This window comes from Gadus morhua, chromosome 12 (assembly GCF_902167405.1).
Source record: "Gadus morhua chromosome 12, gadMor3.0, whole genome shotgun sequence".
NCBI classification, from domain to species: Eukaryota; Metazoa; Chordata; class Actinopteri; order Gadiformes; family Gadidae; genus Gadus; species Gadus morhua.
Window position 1 is genome coordinate 6,844,011 of NC_044059.1, and position 20,370 is coordinate 6,864,380.

The 20,370-nt window shown below is 42.9% G+C and overlaps 2 protein-coding genes across 5 annotated transcripts; both read left to right on the plus strand.

The window, feature by feature from the left end:
• Nucleotides 1–55: 55 nt before the first annotated feature.
• Nucleotides 56–5,850, plus strand: clcc1 (chloride channel CLIC-like 1). 2 transcript variants are annotated; one of them, XM_030372953.1, is made up of 11 exons: nucleotides 56–205; nucleotides 374–553; nucleotides 1,107–1,199; nucleotides 1,370–1,480; nucleotides 1,819–2,040; nucleotides 2,250–2,390; nucleotides 2,485–2,584; nucleotides 2,752–2,849; nucleotides 3,027–3,173; nucleotides 3,874–4,542; nucleotides 5,506–5,850. In XM_030372953.1, the coding sequence occupies exons 2-11, from the start codon at nucleotides 410–412 to the stop codon at nucleotides 5,581–5,583; spliced, it is 1,803 nt and encodes a 600-aa protein (XP_030228813.1). In that variant the 5' UTR covers nucleotides 56–205; nucleotides 374–409; the 3' UTR covers nucleotides 5,584–5,850. The 2 variants fall into 2 exon arrangements, with proteins under 2 accessions (XP_030228813.1, XP_030228812.1); XM_030372952.1 differs by lacking the exon at nucleotides 5,506–5,850 and having other exon boundaries at nucleotides 3,874–5,455.
• Nucleotides 5,851–7,665: 1,815 nt separating this feature from the next.
• mcoln2 (mucolipin TRP cation channel 2) lies at nucleotides 7,666–20,281 on the plus strand. 3 transcript variants are annotated; one of them, XM_030372579.1, is made up of 14 exons: nucleotides 7,666–7,840; nucleotides 8,767–8,920; nucleotides 9,574–9,747; nucleotides 10,133–10,289; nucleotides 11,185–11,263; nucleotides 11,362–11,458; nucleotides 11,636–11,735; nucleotides 12,317–12,429; nucleotides 12,909–13,058; nucleotides 13,690–13,791; nucleotides 14,030–14,152; nucleotides 16,458–16,664; nucleotides 17,264–17,391; nucleotides 19,872–20,281. In XM_030372579.1, the coding sequence occupies exons 1-14, from the start codon at nucleotides 7,794–7,796 to the stop codon at nucleotides 19,906–19,908; spliced, it is 1,668 nt and encodes a 555-aa protein (XP_030228439.1). In that variant the 5' UTR covers nucleotides 7,666–7,793; the 3' UTR covers nucleotides 19,909–20,281. The 3 variants fall into 3 exon arrangements, with proteins under 3 accessions (XP_030228439.1, XP_030228440.1, XP_030228441.1); XM_030372580.1 differs by lacking the exon at nucleotides 19,872–20,281 and adding an exon at nucleotides 16,744–16,799; XM_030372581.1 differs by having other exon boundaries at nucleotides 7,700–7,840; nucleotides 10,138–10,289.
• Nucleotides 20,282–20,370: the final 89 nt, after the last annotated feature.

Sequence of the window (20,370 nt, forward strand, 5' to 3'; positions counted from 1 at the left end):
TATTTATGTCACGTTTAATCACATTGTGGTTCCGGAAGTGTTCTGTGCTGGAACTACAAGAGCGCAGTTTGGTTCCGGAAGTAAACATGCACACACCGTGCTGTCACGTCCGAAGATTCAGGTCGTCGATTACTTCTACCCGTGAAATAATATTGTTTAATGCATTTCCACCATATACCATCGTGTCACCATACTCTGGTTCGTGGTAAGTATATCTTGGATGGTTACGCTCTATTCACTGTTTACACACCGTCCGGTGGCGCGAACAAAGTTGAACGGACTCCCTCTCCGATTCTCAGCCACAAACTAGATAAGAACAGCTTCATCGACCCATGAAGCATTGTAATTTATATGGATTTTTTTGTTTTTTAAGATAAGACGTGTTGATGCCACGGACCCGCTGATCACTATGTCACAATTCCGTGTGGGACTGCGCCTCGTCGTCCTCATGTGCAGTCTGGCTGCACTTGTACGGACAGAAGAGGAATGGCTTGACCCCTACGATATGTTGAACTACGATGCAGGCACGAAAACTATGAAAAAACAATCAGAGGTAGGGTGGTGACTTTTTTGATCGACACAACAATTGTTGTGGATGGAGGCCTATAACAATGTGTCTTTGGTTTGATCTGTGTATGTACCGCAATGACACTGGTTCTAAACTTCGATGTTCTCACCCATTGCGGTCTCGCTGTTAAGAGCCAGTGAACAAAAATCACTTTGTTTTAAACGTAGTTATTTTTCTTATATGATCGTCAACATAGTTATCTATGCAATTGGTCCCCAATTTAGAGGAAAAAGGGGTACAATCCTATGTTGTTGCCATTCGCCTCAAACCAGAATGTGAACGGTCCCACCTGCTGATGTGGCAGGTGGCGGGGTTTGTGGACTTGGGATAGTATAAAGTTACGGTGTGATGCAGATTTCATCTACAACATCGCTAATTATAACGCTCAACAGTTACACAACGACGGTACTAAGAAAGTTTCATGAAGTTGGCGTGGGTCAGAACCATGGAGATAACACCCCCCCCCCCTCTTTCCTGGAAAACGAATGTGAAACTACAGTTACATCAGTGCTCTCAATTTGTTAACGTCGTTTTACAGCCAACAACGTATCCCAACGTTCCCACTAAAAGAAGGGAACATGCCGCAGAAGATATGGATTGTAGCAGTCAAGTTTCAGCGTTAAAAACAGAGGTTGGTAATGTTTGGCATTATTTATTTGAGGACACACACCCGCCACACGATCAAAGCATTATCTTATATATAAAAAAAAAAAATCCTTCATCCAAAAAAATCCAATCCAAAAGGGAAATTAAAAATCTTCCACTGCCGTCATCCTGTATACGGTTCTTCCTCTATACTAGGTTGAAGATCTGCGGAAGAGCATTGCATCCATCTCACAGCAGCCCACATGCAGCCCTGTTTTTAGGAGATTCCTGACCAGGTTTCTGATGCTGATCAACAAAGTTGGCTTGGTAGGTTATTTCAAGTGGTCAACCTATATACAGTAGCATTCATGCACAAAAAAATCCACTTTGGCTCCTCCTAGCGATGTCGATCTGGCCCACTGCTGAGCTCTCCGTGGCCATGCCTAAGGATGGAAGTTGCTTGAAGTGCTCAACGGCAACAGACATTATATAATGCGAATGAAACAGAAACCATAAGTATCTTCTAATCATCATGTGTAACCAAGTCCTTAATGCTTTATGTTGAATTTCATCATTCCTCACAGCTCTTCTTTCTTCTGTCCCTCTTGCTTTAACTACATTAGTACCAAACAGGAAAATATTTCTAAAGGTATTTTATTTTACAGCCCACAGACAACACGGATAGCTTCTATAACGCTAAAGTGAAAGTCACCAGACAGGGTGTCGCAGAGATCCAGAAGTTTCTGGAGTCGGGTGAGAGCTGGCGGCAAGGGGCAATGGACGACGTGCTCAGCCAACTGTTGATAGACGTGAAACCTTTGGACTTCGAGGCCTGGAAGTGGCGTTTTGAGGACGTCTTCGGAGTGGAAATTGATACTGTCTTGAAAGTAAGCACACTTCAATGTTAGTGTTCATACCCAAGAAGCCTTTGGTCGGAACTAATATGACCATGTCGTATAGGTTGAAAGGATCATCGCTTTAATATTCTAGAAATACTCTAGAAATCTCATGAGGGCATCACTAAATAATAATAAGGTACAACCAAGTCCAGTATGAATTGAAGTATAACATGCGTCCACCCCACTTCCCGATGCAGGTGTTTCTCTGCGTCCTCGTCATAGCGGCGGTCATCTGCACTCAGCTGTGGGCCGTGGTCTCCTGGTTCGTCCAGTTCAAACGGATGTTCGCAGTCTGTTTCCTCGTCAGCATTGTGTGGAACTGGTTCTATCTGTACAAGGTAACAGCAACGCCTCTCTTACCCTACAGCCATGCAGTGCACCCACTTTCTCTTCCAAACGGCACCTCTTATGTGTGTTATGTGTGCTCCTCAGATTGAATTTGCCCAGCACCAGAGCCGACTCGCGAAGATGGACACGGCGTATGAGAAATGCACTGGAATGAAGAAAATCGACTGGACTGATAATTTAAAAGGTAAGCTGGAGTCGTGAGTACACACACATACGTGGCTGTTGTGCATACAGATATTGCTTATTCAATGGCAGTGTTGATTTTGTGAAATAAGTACGAGTATTCATAGTTATATATTAAGGATTTTTTTTCAGAAACATTTACTTGGCACATTTCTTCTTCGGTTTCAGAATGGTACAGGACTACCTGGACTCTGCAGGATGACCCCTGCAATGAGTATTATAAAGACCTCATGGTCAGTCCATTCCTACTGGTGCCTCCATCGAAGGTGAGTCTACTGTGCTTTAGGGCTGTACAATTTATTATTATTAATCGCAATGCCTCTATTGGCCTCCGAGAAAATTCAGTTTTTATTCTGGAAGAAAAATAAGACGTGCATGTAGCTGTGGTTTCAGCAGAAGACTCTGAGCTGAATGGTTGATAACATCCTTCATCCCTTCCCCAGGCCTTCTCGGTCACCATCACCACCTTCTTCACAGAGCCCCTGAAGCACATCGGCCAGGGCATCAGTGAGTTCCTCCGTGCCCTCCTGAAGGACCTGCCCATCACCCTGCAGTTACCCGTCCTCATCACCATCGTGCTCTCTATCCTGGTACCTATTCTTTACGTCATGCACCTGGCAGTCTTGTTGGTGGGGGAGGGGTTCGATTCCCAGCGCAAAAGTTCCCGGCTCTCTCCCCCCCGATCGCCCACAGGCTACCTGCTCTCTAAATGCATCTGTTTAATGACTTAAAAGTAGGGAATAGCAGTACGCAGTCACAGACCACCTCTCTACCTCCCTTTTTAATGCCATGTGTAACGGATTTTCGAGTGATTTATTTCTGCAACATGACGTATTGCCAAGTAACTGATGAAATCAGTGATGAAATGGATTGTGCCAACATGGTACACATCACAAGGTGTAGTTGATGGGTGGGGGAGCAACAAAGTCTTTGTAACTGACAGTTTGACTTATAATGTTGAAAAGGTGAATAATATTATTTTGGTCTATATTGAAATCACGCTTATTCAAACTATTATTTTTTTGCCTTAGGACAACGGATGTAAGTTAGCAACTAAGCTAACTCCGGCATATTTATATTGATGCTCTGGCTGACATGTTGATTAATGTGCAATGTCCTAATCAAATAAATAAATAAATAAATAATAATGGCTATGGAAACAAGCCAAAAATGTATAAATCCATTGCATGTGGGATTTAGAGCATGGTGATCTTGCTGGTGTAATACAAATTCCAAATGGAGGACTGGGGTATAACTTGCATACTCTACTGTTTTTTGTTCTGTGCACAGGTGGTCATGTATGGAGGGGTGCAGGCAATGTTCCAGCACGGTATAATGGGACCCCTGCGTCTTCGGGACCCTCCCCTCCCTCCGGCTGGGGCTCAGCCACAACTTGCCCAGTGTCAACCCGCTCAGCCACCACCGGCCCAGGTTCAACCCGCGCAGCCACCCCCGGCCTATCTTATGAGCCCGGAGCCTCAAGGAGCTGGCGACGCCCCACTGCAGCGACGGCGGGTGCGAGGTGCAAATGGCGCCGTGCGTCGTCGGAGAGTCCAGAGACCCAGAGGAGCGGAGGCGGCCGCAGTAGCAGCCCCCCCCAGGGTGCCCGTGGAGACCCTAGGAGACGAGGGTTACAGCCAAGACGAGACGGACCCCGTAGAGCCGTCGGTGCAGTTGTCCGCCGGGGAGCCTCACGCCCTTGGGGACGGGGATTCAGAAGAGTATGAGGGGGAGGGGGAGGAGGTGGACGAGGCGGACGAGGAGGAGACGCTACGAGGAGCTACGCCGAGGACTGTAGCTCACGATGCCACCAAACAAGCTGAGGCTGAGGCTAAACCCTCGGACGCCAAGCCGACCGTGCCCCGAGCCAAACGTCAGGACAATGTGACGCAGGGAGGCAGAGGAGTTACAACGGATGACCGCAATCCAGCCGGACTACCAGGAGCTACAAGAGAACAGGTGATTTCCAATGGCCCTGTTGGTCGCGTCGTGTCACTAGGGGCTGGATCGGCTTCCAGCTCAAATGCGGGGAGACGCCTGTCGGGTGAATGTGCCCGAGAGCAGGCTGCGTCATCGTAAGCCCTGCATGTGTTTATGAACCAAGCTTCTGTATCAATTTGAAGAATTTTAGACTTGAAGAAATACAATAACTGCGTATATGAGACTTTTCGCCATGGACAAAGTATTGCTAGAGTTCTCAATGGCGTGATTCATTATTATTTGTTGGTTTCCGTAACTATGGAAGCCTTATTACAAAGGTCAATGAAGGTTTTGATAAAAGCGCAGAGCAGTGATTACAGTTGAATGATAATCACATGTCCAACTAAACGGTTAGCTAGCTGGTTGAAATAGGACAGATTTATTCCAGATTAGATTTGGTATAAAGACTGGACATGGGTTGAAGTCCAAATATTCCTGGACTCCAAAAAAATATTATTTTGTTGTCAACCCGCTTCAGCATTGTACATATGGCTGCTCGATTCGTTGAAAAAAATCATAATCACTATTATTTTGGTCTATATTGAAATCACGCTTATTCAAACCATTATTTTTGAGTTTGAAAACATGATGCATTTATTCAGCATTTACTTAAATTTCCCCTTAAGAAAATAAACACAACATGTTCAAATAAAAAATAATGTACAAATATGTATCCAGCTGTTGTACAATTTCTATAAAACATTTAATAATAAATGAAAAAAATTGTTTCAACTCAGTTATTTTAGTTTGTTGATCGGTTAACCCAAAAAGTACAAAAAATTATTTATTATTCCACGTCATCATCCATTTATGGGGAAATCTTCGGTCTGCATATGTACTATGTGTTTTTGTATCACATGTTAATAAATGTATATTTCCATTCTACTCATTACCAGCCTTCAATGTAAATCTTTTTCTCTTTTTGTTCTTGTTTTAATGCAGTCATTCATCGTGCTCCCTGAATTCTCCTCTATTGAAACTGTGTGCAGCCCGGTGCAAGAGACGTCTCCTACGCTATAGGCTCTTCTACCCTCACTGCTGCCATGAGAAGTGTCTGAATTCTTAAAAGGGCTGCATGTTCTAAATTGTAAATTTAGAACATGCAAGAAATACTACGCACTTTCTATGCTGGATTTGGGGTTTGATTACGGGGTTTAATGAGACTAATAAGCTTTAAAAACATGTCTCTAAACTACTTTTATACACTAACTTTGTGACATGTGCGTTTACATTTTCTTGCAAACATTATTTGCATTTAAGATGTAATAAAAGGAATTTAAAAGAAAATTGTTCGTTAATTCAAACTTTATTTTAAGTTTTCAGGGCCATTTTGAGGCATCTAATACTAGTGTAACAGCTGGAGTGGTGCTATGATTAACTATTACATCAGATTGATGTGGACTTGGAAAGGAGGTCTCCGAGAGGAATGCTTTCAGCTGTTAATCGCTGACGTTTAAGAAGTTTTGACCGACGGGACAATTTGGAAATTGAATGGTAGTTATTGAGATGTCTACTATCTACCGATAGTAGCCATGCAAAGGAGCCACCTGGGCCAACTTCACTGGGAACTATTAGTGTTAAGAACTGCATTTACACTTTACTAATACTAACAAGTGCTCATATCATAATTCATCTTGCACGTAAAGTGCATCTTTTGAGGTCCACAATAAACTTTTTTTTTTTTTTTTTATGTAATGAAGGGGCCACAGTGCATAAAAAAGTATTAAAAAAGAACCAGTTCATAACAGATGCAGATGTCCAGGCTAAGCCCCCATGGGCCTCAAATCCAAGAAACGCCTCTGCAGCCTGACCTCAACAGACTTTAGTCTGGAATCTCTCCGTTTATTTCCTATTTCGCCGGGGCGTTATTATTGGCTGACCAAAATGCCTCTGGACGCTATTGGATAGACCTTCAATCAATCGTTGCAATGAAACGAGTGCCACTTCAGCGGCAGCCAACTTGGGATATTTTTATTATATTTATATTTATTTATATATGACGTTATATGCATATATACGCTTTGGATAAAGAGGGGAGCTAAATGCCCTTAATATAAATATAACTTGGTGGTTTATGATGCCTCAACGGCGCCCCCATAGGGCTATCCTCTGTACAGAGTATTAAATCGAATTGGCCCAATATTAGATAAACGGTCCCTGTCCATGCAGTTTATGTGAGATTCTGGAGTGCGCTATATGTCAGAATTGTAAAAAAAAAAGATTTTTTTAAGAAACAATGAAAGGTTCATTCACAATTGACAGACCCTGTTTCACATATACATCTTAATAACTATACGACTTAAGAATCTGCTGACGCTACATATTTTCATTTCCTGACGGCTAAAGAGGAAGTAATACGACCATCTAAATGGACACTTTTAACTGGGTGAGCTTTTTGATGTCCCTTTGGGATGTGGGCCATATATATTATATATATTTTACTATTTTGAAATAATTTACTGAGAATATGTTTAAAAGACAAAATATTTTGTACAATTTTAATGCATGGCGAATATAACTAGTGTTTTTGTTTGTCATCGCTAGGAGAAATGCAATAGTTCCAAAGTAAAAAGAGCCTAAAACAGACACACAGCCTAATCACAAACAAGCCAAAAAAAGATACTCCTTTAGATCATCTTTAGATCATCTTTTTACTACACATTGGAAAACTCCCAGAGATTAACTCCTCTGCCTTTTTTTAAATTCACATTCAAATGATTGATGATAATCGTCCTCATTTTGAGTATTTGATTGATTCATTTTGTATACTGAATACAAGTTACATTTGTCCCCGTCATGGGTTACAACCGTACCTACAGTATACACTGGAACGGTTGTAAAAGTGGAGTGACTTTGATATAAGAACATTTTCCTTCATGTACTTACTTCATAAACACACTTCAATGCATTGTTTCAGTAGTTGACACATTGATATTTAAGGAAATTGTCTATTTCAGTGTAAAAAGTTGTTGTTTTATTGGGAATATAGCAAAAAGTGTCAAAACTCTCCCCGGTCTCCCTGCTTGTAGTAGTCTTCCTCACTGTCCCTAAAAAAGGCCTTTCCTGATTGGCTCGCCAGAGGTCACGTCAACTGTCAAAAAGTCGATCCCACGTGTTTAGCGTTTTTCTACCTCAATGTAACGCCGCAAGTGGTTGCTCAGTCCTCTGGCTCCGCACGAACACCCGGTCCCTGATGGAAACCTCCTTTTCGTCTACCAATATATCACACGATGGAGTTGTTTGTTCGTCGTTATTTCGGAAGGCGTGACTCCATTCGGTAAGTTAACAAATATATACCTATACATATATATATTAGGCTTTCTTTGCGTAGGTATTTAGAAGTTATTGCGACATATTTGGAATCGAAACTAACTTTATTTAGTTCTGCTCAACGCAGTGAATTGTAAAATATTTATTTGACTAAATGTGAGGCATTGTACAATAGCCTGCGTTACAATGTAAGAATCATGTACGTGACTTGAAGCAATGTTTATTTCGTTTGGATTACGCAAGATGGGTAAGTTTATAACTTCTTGAATGACCCCGAAATGCAAGCCTGCCGCAGGCGACGTTCGCGTATCTTCGATACATTTGAAGCGTTTCATCTTTCGTTTTAAGTGTTAAGCGATTAAACGCTTCGGACTTTTTGAAAGAAAATGTATTTGATTTGTGTGAAACAAAAGGCATGTTGATGCTACGGACAGATGCACAAAGCCATCGTAGAGGTACGCTGTTTACTGTTTTTGTACTGTTTACAAATACAATCAGATGAGTTGTGTTTTCATGAATAGGACACCCTAATCGATGGAATGGGGAAGAGGTCGCAATGTCCGATCCCGGTCTGTTGGCGTTGGACCCGTCAATGTACATGTGAAAAACCTATAGACTAGTTGGGAACGCGTGAGCAGAGAACAGCCTTGGACTTGTACCTGCCACATGAATGTAGTCATTGACCAAGTAGGCCTAACGTTTGGCCTATTTAATGCACTCCTCTGCAAACTGCAACAACCGCCAACCGCGTTGGCCGTTTACTTGATGAAGTTCTCCATAAATGCAGGCCCACATAAAGTGTTGCATGATAGAAATTAAGAGTTTTTCTCATCACTACGTCGCCCACGTTAATGGCAGGTTTTGTATTCTGCACGTTTAATTTGCGCATACATTCCTTAATGCTTTAACGATTAAACAATGACTTTGTTGTAGGTCTACACTGACCCCAGACGTCATTAAGGAGGACACTCTGAGGGACGACCTGAGATACTACTTTATGAGCCCTTGTGAGAAGTACAGGTCGCGACGGATTTTGCCATGGAAACTTGGTGTACAGATTCTCAAAATCATCATGATCACCACACAGGTAGGCCTCTGTTTTCTCAAACCTCAGTGCGCCCATCATTGCAGCGGGGACGATTATGGTTCATGATGGTGGAAGATCATTCATGACCTGAATGAGACACGTTTGATGGTCTATAGGCCTTGTTCAATTGTTTTTTATGCTGAGATGTGAACTGTAGTTTGATTAAAAGTGTACACCTGGATAGAACAACCATAGAGCCTCTGGTGAAACCCTGCTTTAGAGATATTCTACTTCCTCATTGCCGAAACTAACCCATTCCTCATCGCAAGCTGCTGTGAACAGATGTGTCATGTTGTTCCACAGCCTAAATTAGGTTTTAATCCTCTAATGACATTACTTTAAATGTATAGTAATTAGTTGATCAACATAAAAAGATTATATTTTATAATGTTAATCAATTTACCATTTTAGTAACCTTTTTCTTGGTGGCTCTTTGGACCAAACAAGTAAAGCGAACCGATCTCTTCTCTTTAAGGCTGGGATAGGACTTTGCCCTTGATGAAGTCACATATGTCATGCATAAACAACTCCACAGTACAGGTGCTACACGCCTTTTAGAGTCTGTTCAGCACTGCGCGGGCTGTGAAAAGTGCCAATGCCTAAATAAGAACTAATCATTGGGTCCCCCTCTAATCTCCATCGGCCCCTTGCAGCTCATTCTGTTTGGCCTGAACAACCAGCTGGTGGTCTCGTACCAAGAGGAGAACAGGATGGCGCTGAAGAACCTCTTCCTCAAAGACTACAGCGGCATGGACGAGGATGACTACAGCATCTCCGTCTACACCCAGCAGGGCGTCTATGACTCTCTCTTTTACGTTCTCGATCAGGCAAGGGTTCCCTTCGCTCGTTCCAAAACATCTCCCCGCTTTTATTTTGACATTTGACACTAATCATTTTGTTTGTTTTTACGTTTCCTTAAATGAACCAAATTGTATCGCCTCATTCTAAAATAAATATATTTCGAAATGAATAAACGATGAGGTTAGATTATGCGGCTGATTTATTCATCCCAGAGAGGAAATGTGTGGTGCAACAGAAGCACGCATGAAACGGAAGGGACAAATATTGAACTTTGAAATGTGTCTTGTGAGTTTGCGGTTAAATTGCCCACGACTCAAACACGCAGGCGTTTCACAAACCGACAACCCCAGCAATTCACACAGGAAGTGTATTTTTTTTTTTTCCATTGGGCTGACAGTGCTTTCTTTACAGTACAGCCAGCTAGGCAACCTCTCGGTGGGTCCCATCGGCTATGCTGATGATGAGACTGGGGGGGTCCGGCCCCTTGTGGTATGTAAACGCTACTACAAGAGGGGCACCTTGGAACCTTCGGACGACGCGTACGACATAGATGCCGAGCTGGAGCACGGTGTGTGTGTGTGTGTGTGGGTCGTATATTTGTGTGTGGGTGGGTGGGCCCTTTATAGATGCTTTCAAGCTTCACATATTCATTCAGGTTTCGGAACAAATGACCCTCTTATTTATATGGACAGCTGAGTAGTGGGATTGCCGTGCCTAACATCGCAAGATCAATGCGTATTAGTCTTGAGCCACTCAGTTCTTTTTAGATCTCCAAGGGCTGAACAAACTTCGCCTGGACGCAATAGGGTAGACCTGCAAACAATCAGAGCAACAAAATGTGCGACCCACCAGCGGCAGCCTTCTTGATTGTTTATGAAGATTCCTCAACTGCTCTCCGATAGGCCACTCCGCTGTTCAGTCATCATATTAAATCCGCCCCGTTTTAGATGAATTGTTGTGATTGGACTGATCTGGGCCAAGTCTGCCTCTGTCGTAACTGCAGGGGGGGCCAGACTCGTATGCCAGAGCAAATAAAACATGAGCTCTCACATTAATCTGGTTCACAGGCTAGGGAGTGCAACTATAGAAAACAGCATCATGGGGAGAATCCAAGAGTATTTTATAAATGCAGATTCTCATACTGGAAGGCAGGACTCAAAATGTATTTGAATAATGTTCCTAAATCCGAACACAAAACTAATGAAGAATAACTTGATAATCCCATATTTGGCCATTTTGATGATTGCTACTGTTGCCACAAGGGGAAGCATTCAGGGATGTCTCGAGCCCTTGCATATACTTTTATTTATTCCAACCGGTGTAACCTAACCTATATGTAAATATTGGTCTATGCATATTTGCATTTTTGTATTCTGTCATATAAAAACTATCTAGCATTCGTAATTGATACTGTAGTCGCATTTGTTTTTATTCAAAGTCAACTTGTATGTTTTTTATTTCAGATTGTTTCACATGTCATCCCAAGTCGCAAACACCATGCAAAACCCAAAATGCCTCATTTTATAGTTTTGAGTTCTACAGGTAAGCCCCTGAACTTGTATGTTCAGCAATAATCTATTCATCCACTTCTCCTTTCACCACGTCACAGTAAATGGTCTTTCTTTTCTTCTTTGCTCTAGACTTGTGGACGTGGAGATCACCTTCCACTTGAAAGGGATTAATCTGCAGTCAGTGCGTGCACGAGAGTTACCCGACTGCTATGCTTTCTCTGTGACGGTACAGATAAACAGCTGCATCAATCCTAACCGATTTCTGTCATCACAACGCCATCTCTTACCATCTAATGAAACGGCCATCAGTTAATAGTGCATCATTGGATTTTATGAGTTCCTTAGTTGTTTTGAGTTTTAGGTACTTGAATTCATTGAAATGTATATAAATTCTCCTCCTCAGATAACCCTTGATAATCAGGGCCACAGCGGTAAGATGAAGATCTTCATGGACATTGACTCCGTGAGCAGTGCCTGCCTGGAATGGAAGATCTCAGGGACAGGTAGGATCATTAAGATGTATCCCACACCGTTACCTAGTGGGTCAGCCTTTAGGACCATCTGGTTCGTTACCTGCTTAGACCCAGAGAAGTGTGTGGAGTTGGGAATTGTGTAATATGGATATATTGTATATTCTACCAGGGGCAGGCTAGTTTGGTGGTTGGGGAGGTTTGACTCCCAGTAGAACGGTTTGTCGTGAGAGAGTGATCCCCAATGTCTACACAGTCTGCCTGTAGGCCTCCTGGAGCGAGATGGCTGAAAATGTTTTCCACCTAAGTCTAAATTACATTTTTGTTTATTTCCTAATAACCTTTCATATTTCTTAACCTTGCATCCAATTACATTTCTGTGTTTTTATAGCAACACATTCCCAGACATTTGTGTTTGCATCATAAACACTGCTCGGAAAAACGTTTTTAAAAGATGCGGTACAATGTCTCATGGTTAAACACAAGGAGACGGTTGACCTAGACACTGTGTTACGAGGCGTTTTCATATCCACGGTCTTATCAGGAACGGTGCAGAAGGGGGAGGTCACGTGACGGCTAATGACAAGTGTGCCACTGTATCTTTTTGTGTTCAGCCCAGAAAAATACCCAATACCTCCTGGTGTTCGACGTCTTCGTCATCATGATCTGCATCGCCTCGGCCGTCCTGTGCACTCGCTCCATCGTCCTGGCAGTTAGGCTCCTCCAGGTGTGCTGCCCTTTGTTCTTGTTTAAGGTGACATATTATACCACCAGGTGTGAGTGTGATCACCTGGTGGTATAATATGTAATCTTTTTAATGCTGCCATCAGCAGTTTCTCCTCGCCCCACTTTGTTCTATTTTAAATTGTATTTTTATCGAGTCTCATGGTTCTCATAAATTCAGAACTAAAATGGCAACGCAAATACATCAGAACCATAAGACTCTCGGATCCCACTGCATTCAAAACAGAAATTTGTGATTGCAGCTTTATAGAAGTAGTTAGTCTGTTCATATCCCATGATCTTCTCACTTCCATTATTTATTTCTGCCTCTGTTCTACTGGGGAAACAAAATATGTAAACAAGCTCAGAGAATTGTACACTCGAGTCAACCTGGAAGTTGCTCATTAATGTATGCTAACCGGTGCGGTCGAGTATTTTTACTTTTTTTACATGCTCAGTTCAAACTTTTCTTGTCTTTGGCAGAGGTTCACCAGATTTTTCCAGGAGAACTACAATCGCAAACTGTGCGACGAGGACCAAAGCGAGTTCCTGAATGGCTGGTACCTGCTCATTATCGTCAGTGATCTCCTGGCCATCGTGGGCTCCATATTGAAGATGGAGATCCAAGCAAAGGTAATGCATATCATGAGAATCCTCATTATCTGCTGCTTGGTTTAGAGAGGGTCCCTCCAGTTGGATTACTCCATAATGTCACTTTTCACTCATTTTGGTTGTCGAATGTCCAAGTGCCGAATATTGATATTTTTGGACTGAATTCTAGAGTTCAAACCGCAATGTCTACCTGTAAGCACACGATGCCCCTTTGGGACGTTTAGTGACAATTATTTGTCACAATGTCATGGAAACGGAATTTGTATAGCCCTGAAGGTACAGTCTTTAAGGCCTCACTGTACAAATATTATGACGGCCACTTAACGCTATCCATAGGACGTCAGTTCAGTGGGTGGAGGACTTTGGAGCCAATTGACTGAAAGGATGTTGTAAAAGTCTATTTACCAACTGTTCAGTCCATACTTTTCCAGAGTTCATGTTCAGTATCTAACACCTTGTTTTAAGAATGTTAAATCAAAGCAGACTTGTAAAAAGAAAATACAAATATCTACCTTGTATCATTAAATTTAACAACTTCCCCATAGGTGATTTTTAAATCAACATGACCTACAGAACAGTTTAGTATACATATATGAGCATGCGGACAATGAAAATATTGCTGGTTTATTTAAATTGCTCTTTTACCCCTCAGAGTCTAACCAACTACGACGTGTGTAGTATTTTTCTCGGGACCTCTACCTTAATGGTGTGGTTTGGCGTTATCAGGTACCTGGGCTACTTCGAGAAGTACAATGTAAGTATATTCTGTTTAGTAGTGTGTTTAGTGTGTCTATTAAGTATGCTGTAAGGTCTAGTGTATACTGTCAAGGGTCACCTCTCTAAAATACTCTCAGGGAGCTCTACATGGTCGAGTGGGCAGTGTGTTGGATCTTCAGGGTGAAATGTTGTGCATTTGTACCCCAATGGCCGCATTCTACCGGTGGGCTTTGGCTAAAAATGTCCCATTCTTCTCCTCCCGCTTGTCCTTCTAGGTGCTGATCCTCACGATGAAAGCGGCTTTCCCGAAGGTGCTGCGCTTCTGTTGCTGTGCAGGCATGATATACCTGGGCTACACCTTCTGTGGCTGGATCGTCTTAGGGCCGTACCACGAGAAGGTAGGGCCCTGACGCGCACACACACGCATGGAGATCCAGAGACTCGCAGACAGTCGGACAGAGCCTGGATTTGTGGTCACGAAGGAGTCGGATCTTCAAAGACTGTCTACAGTTCTCTTGATTGGGATGCCTGTTATTTTGTTGAGGTTGTTGGTGTAATTGATTTGGCATTTTGCCCATGGTTCTTGAAAACCCTCTCAAGCTCAACAAGCACTATATACAAGAGCCTATGGGATTTACAATATGTTTACATGAAAGTTGACAGTATTTAGGCATGGCCGCCAGGGGGCAGTGTTCGTTTGTATTTATTTTTGCATGTTTGGTGCCAGATCGGAGGAGCAGCATCACGAGCAGCAGCAGGTGTCTATATAATGCCCGCTCTGGCAATATTTTGGCCCTCTTTCAAGTAGCGGGTTAGGATATAGTTGAGCTTAAACCAGAACTTTTGCTGGTTTCAGTCTTAAGGAACGACCTGAGAAATGTGCTTTCATGACAGGGTTCAAAGCCATCTATCGCACCCTGCAAGTATGACCGATACGGGAAATCCCATGCATTCATTGCTGTACATTTATTGGTTGAGGCCTACTCATTTAACTGGTAGTGAGTCACAATAGAAAGATCAGTTGAAGCCATCTTGCATTCGGCAGATGTTTTTATTTTTTTGAGTTTTTAGTGGTATTAAAGGAGACATATTATGGCGTTTTCACAACAAGTAAACATATTATTTGAGTAACAGAAAACATGTTTTTGAAGATGTTTGCTGGATTTTACACCGCCGGAGCTGCCGGACTGGGGTCGTCGAAGCCGTTTGGCCGCCGCTGAAGCTTCGTGGGCAGTCCGGCAGCTCCGGCGGTTTACTCCGAAACTGACTCGCTCGTTTGGTAACTGTAGGTGGGGTACTAGAAAATACATATCTCAATCAAAAAATCATGCATGGACTTTTTTCGAAGTTTGTATGCGTGTGGGAGCACCAGAGACTCAAAACAACACCCCAAATCCCAGGGAAAGTGTTGTTTTCACAATATGTGCCCTTCACTGTTAATCGTGGTTGCATCTCGGGTTGTTTTTTGATTTGAGCTGTGGTGGAGAGCGGCTTAAAACGCGTGTGTGTGTGTGTGTGTGTGTGTGTGTGTGTGTGTGTGTGTGTGTGTGTGTGTGTGTGTGTGTGTGTGTGTGTGTGTGTGTGTGTGTGTGTGTGTGTGTGTGTGTGTGTTTAACTACCATTATTTTACATTTAAATCGAAAGGAAATGATGAGGCCTAATGTTTAAAAAACATTTCTCAAAGACACATTTTATGGAATTAGCCAAATTGTGTATGCGTCAGCCTTGCCGTGCCATCCAGGAAGACTCAATTCTTCCAAACACAACAAGTGCAGATACGTTGTCGTGTCCAGGATCCCCGGTCATGGGACAGCCTCTCTGTATTTACACGGTGGATGCCTTGGGATTCCCCCTGCCGTCTCGCTCCCAAGAAGCGTCAGCTTCTTCAGTATTTACAAGGGAGGGTAAACAGAGGATGTAGCGCATCTCCAAACATGCCCTCCAGATCCATAGTGTCTCGACAGTCTGTTGTGTTTAGACGTTATCGCAGTCCCGGGGGGGGGGGGGGGGGAGGATTTTGTAATTCAGCGTGCATATGGGTTTAGATCTCCTGTGAACTGTTTCATTTATTTCCCTTCACTTTGATGAATTCTATCTTTGGAGTGGGTTTGTGTACATTCCCAAGTTCATCTGACTAAAGAAAACATAGGTCGACGTGAAAGGGGGAGGGTAGTGGTCGGGGGGGGGGGGGGGGGGGGGTTGGTAGTGGTACGTGTCCTCCATCACGTCCTCTGTGTTTACCACACGTTTCCCTCGTTGGAGTGTTTATCATCCGAGGGGGGTGTGTATCCTGCGGTTCCACTCCACCTGTGTAAACTATTTATTGTAAATTAACTCGGTAATCTAAGAGAATGTCTCTCACTCGCTTTCCACCCCCTTTTACCCCCATCTCTCCACCTATTTCACCCCCTCTCCCTCTTTCCTCCCCCTCTTTCACCCTCTCTCTCTTTCCTCCCCCCCTCTTTCACCCCCTCTCCCTCTTTCCTCCCCCTCTTTCACCCTCTCTCTCTTTCCTCCCCCCCTCTTTCCCCCTCTCTCTCTCTTTCCTCCCCCTCTCTTTCCCCCTCTACTTCTTTACCCTCTCTCCCACTCTTCCCCCCCCCTCTCTCTCTCTTTCCTCCCCCTCTCTTTCCCCCCTCTCCCTCTTTCCCCTCTCTCCCACTCTCCCCCCGTCTCTCTCCTTCCTCCCCCCTCCGGTGTCAGTTCGAGAGCCTGAGCCGCGTGGCCGAGTGTCTGTTCTCGCTGCTCAACGGAGACGACATGTTCTCCACCTTCGCCCAGCTGAAGGACAAGAACGCCGTGGTGTGGTTCTTCAGCCGGGCCTACCTCTACTCCTTCATCTCCCTCTTCATCTACATGGTGCTGTCACTCTTCATCGCCCTCATCACCGATGCCTATGACACCATCAAGGTACTCATAAACCAGCAGGAACAGGGTGGTCCGTACCTAGTCAGGGTGCCTGACTCGAATCCCAATGTCTTGCCTGTAGGCCTCCCTGGAACGACATGCCGTCAACCCCTACCTGCTCCTTAATGACTCCTGAATGTATGTCAAATATCACTTTGGATTGAAATATCGAGTTTGGATTGAAATGACCCCGACTCTGAAGAAGGTGGATGTGATTTGATAGACTTGCACATAAGATACTAGATGGTCCTCCCCAATTCTGATTCCATTGTGTTTTTTTATATTTATTAAGGGTTATGGTGTAGAGCACATGGATTATAGAGGACCTCTAGCTTCATAGCCTCAAGTCATAAATTTACTTGATTAATCCACTTGGTTTAAGACTTTCTGGAACAATTCAACGTTTTCCCTTTTTATAGTCGGCATCTGAACCACTAGTGCTACGATGTACATATTCCATGAATTCTTAAAGGCATCCTGCACTTTGCATAGGTTGGGAAGGATCTATATTAACCAACAATGGAATTTGGACTGTCCGCTGTTATTTACATGCTGCTCTTCATGATGATGATGATGATGGAGGCTTGCACTCATGTCTGCAGAACTACCAGAAGAACGGATTCCCGTTGACAGACCTGCACAAGTTCCTGAGGGAGCTGAGTGATTTTGACTCGGTGGAGGATGGAAGCCAGACGGGCGTGGGCTTTAACCCCCTCTGTTGCTGCCAGCGGTACGTCAGCAATAGACTGGAATAAAATCTAAATGCTAATAAATGAGCTTCTTTGTTTGAACCCACCCTATTTTTTTATAATCATAATAAAAAATAAATAATATTGTGTTTATGTTGGTGGGTGGGTGCATTCAAGCACATGGTTATCAAATCAATCACTTAGACAATTAAGAGTATCAAAGAGCAAAAAAACAAAACCTAGATTTTACAATTTGAAACTGTTCTGTTATGGCAATAACACCCCCCCCTTAGTCTCCATCTAAAATTGTTCAAAGGTTATGGAAACAAAGATGATACAGTACTTTCCCAACGGTGAAGCCATACATTACTGTTGTGTACAACTCTGGCTGCCCTGCTCATGGGTAAACTTTGCCTTTTCTCTGTTTGAACTATACCATTATGTCTTGAGCCGCATTGCAATAGTAAATCAAGGGCAATCATAAGTTTCCTAAAGAATTGTCTAGTTGCTCTAGAACTCTCCATATAATCTGTATGGTAAATTCCTCCGGTGCATAGTAATTATGGTCAAGTCAACAGTTTGTACAGTATAGCACTTTAGATCTGCATTAAAAACATGATGCCGCCACTAAATGAAGATACAATCTACAACTAATAGAATTGTGACTAGAATCATTGATTCAACAATAACCGCGTCCCTGGCCGTCACACACGGGTTGTGTTTCGATGTAACGTAAGCCGGGTTGTTTTAACTGAAGCCCATTCTGCGTCCCCAGCCCGCTTGCACTTCCTTTTACACTCCACCGCTCGTTCCTCCTCCTGTGTTCCCGAAGGCTCGTCATGCAGCGCAGGCGACGGCGGAACGCAGCGGAGTCTCCATGCCGTGGGCTTGCCTGCGCCTGTGTGGTTTCAGAGCAATGAAATTAGTGGTGGAAGCGAAGGAGACACACCCAGTGATGGGCCTGATTACAGAGGCTGCTGGGAAGAGCCCCCCCCCCCCCCCTCCCGCTTTATACCAGATAAACAAGCCATGGCCCAAGTTGAATAGAAAGGAAAAGTTTTTAACTTTGCTGCTTGTGTTGTGTTTTGTTTCTTTTTGAGGACACAATTCGGTGAGGTTGTTGGGTTGATCTCCCACGGTCTTAAGTTTTAGTTGTGTGGTCGGTGAAACTGCAGCTTGTGCATCAATTGATGTACTGAAACAAGAAATTGTAGAAGCTTAATCTACCGCACATACCTTGACACAGCTGTGGGTCTGTTACTTCCTGTTAACACCTTTTATGATTTCAAAGTAAACCTGACCAACACAAGCACCATTTCCCCAGCATGTGACTAGTTCGCTCGGTTTGCTTCTGCATTCATAATGTCTATTTTAGAGTCTTATGTTCATGTCTAGCTCAAACACGAATTTGGGGAAGGAGGTACACTTCAATTCCTTAGAAGCCTCGTTCTTATTCAAGCAAATACATTTCTCATGCTATATTTTCTCCCAAAAAAAATTCTTTAATGAATGATTTACTGTCAGCATCGCAATGAATCTACTTGTCATCTAGGACATAAAGGACTTGCTTTAATTAGTGTTTCTTTCACTCAAGTTTCTGCTATTCTGACTTTCTTTGCAGCCTGATCGAATTTGCATGGCTTTTCTTCACTTGAGAGTGCTCACAAATTTGATTAGTATTTTCAGTGAGACTGTCTTAATAACCTATGGGATGAAATTTCATCCATGTGCCATTAGGCTTGTCACAAAGGATTTCCTGCTTGGCTCGTGAAATGCATAATCTGGTTTGTTAACAAGCTGATGGTTAAAGGCCGTCTTGGAGCACTTATGTGGTAGAGTTCAAGACTCTGGACTTCATAATGTCTCCAGATGCGAAAGCAGTGCAGCGTTGATTGCAATGTATCCAAGTTATGTTAGATATACATAGGAAATCCTCCACAATGAAACTAAGTTACACCCACGTTAAAGGGGACATATTATACCACCAGGTGTGAGTGTGATTAGCCTTACAAGCCGTTTAGAAAATCTGCCCCATATGACATCACTAGTGGGCGTGTCCACCTAGATCTGTGCTGGATAGATGAGCAACGTTTACTTCAGTCCACTGGGAAGGCTGGTAGACTCTTGTCAAAATGTCTCATACCTGTTTTTTGCTATATTTGCACCTGTTGCTGCTTGTCGATGTTGCTGAAATATGAGTGGATAACATATCTAGTCTCTTGAATAACATGGTGATTCACTGATGAATAGGGAGCATTGGGAACCACCAGTTCCACACATTCCTTCAACTGTAGAACAGCAAAATGGAGGATAGATCTTGTGGTCAACCCAACCTGTACACTCAGTAACACGGGAGAACAGGAAGAGGAAGTCACCTTAACCTTTATTGTTTATATGAATTTAAATGATGGATACATGAATAGCATAATATCTTTACACCCTTTAAAATCAACTTGATTCTTTGATTCTTCTTTCAACCAAAAGTCTCAATTTGGTTTGAATTTGGTTTATGTCATTACAGAGTTCAACCAAATGAAGATGTTGCACTTGTCACATGATGGATATCAAAGCCAAGATGTCATGCCAGACCGCCAGCAGTTCATTGATGAAGACACTGTTCTTGGGACAGAACATATACTCTTAAGGGAAATGTGTAGTGAAATGTTAAAGGCCAAATACTTATTTAACCAAAATATATGTGAAATAGTTGTTGAAGCAAGTTTTTTTTTAATATTTTGTCTAATGAAATTTACTGTGTGGGTTTGTTTGCTTAATATATAGGTATTTTGATGCAATGTGAGCCCTGGAATAGAATATCGTAAACTATGTTGATCATCCGCAACTGAATTTAATTTATTTTTCAAATCTTGAAAATGTTGCAAATGTTATCTGAAATTTTTGATTACAATGAATAAAAATGTTTTACCATAAGTTAAAGTTTAGGAATTGTAGAACAGGTGCAGGCCTTGAAGCCATCATTTAAATTAGGCCTACACTTCATTCAAAAAGTTTTGATGTCA

What these genes read in the sequence shown, in the direction of transcription:
- mcoln2 (XM_030372579.1), top strand. Translation starts at nt 7,794, where the DNA reads ATGGAGTTGTTTGTTCGTCGTTATTTCGGAAGGCGTGACTCCATTCG. An exon ending in AGATGCCGAGCTGGAGCACG is followed by an intron (nt 10,290 to 11,184) that starts GTGTGTGTGTGT and finishes TTTTTATTTCAG; the next exon opens with ATTGTTTCACATGTCATCCC. An exon ending in ATGGAAGATCTCAGGGACAG is followed by an intron (nt 11,736 to 12,316) that starts GTAGGATCATTA and finishes TTTTGTGTTCAG; the next exon opens with CCCAGAAAAATACCCAATAC.
- clcc1 (XM_030372952.1), top strand. Translation starts at nt 410, where the DNA reads ATGTCACAATTCCGTGTGGGACTGCGCCTCGTCGTCCTCATGTGCAGT. An exon ending in CTATGAAAAAACAATCAGAG is followed by an intron (nt 554 to 1,106) that starts GTAGGGTGGTGA and finishes GTCGTTTTACAG; the next exon opens with CCAACAACGTATCCCAACGT. An exon ending in TACTGGTGCCTCCATCGAAG is followed by an intron (nt 2,850 to 3,026) that starts GTGAGTCTACTG and finishes TCCCTTCCCCAG; the next exon opens with GCCTTCTCGGTCACCATCAC.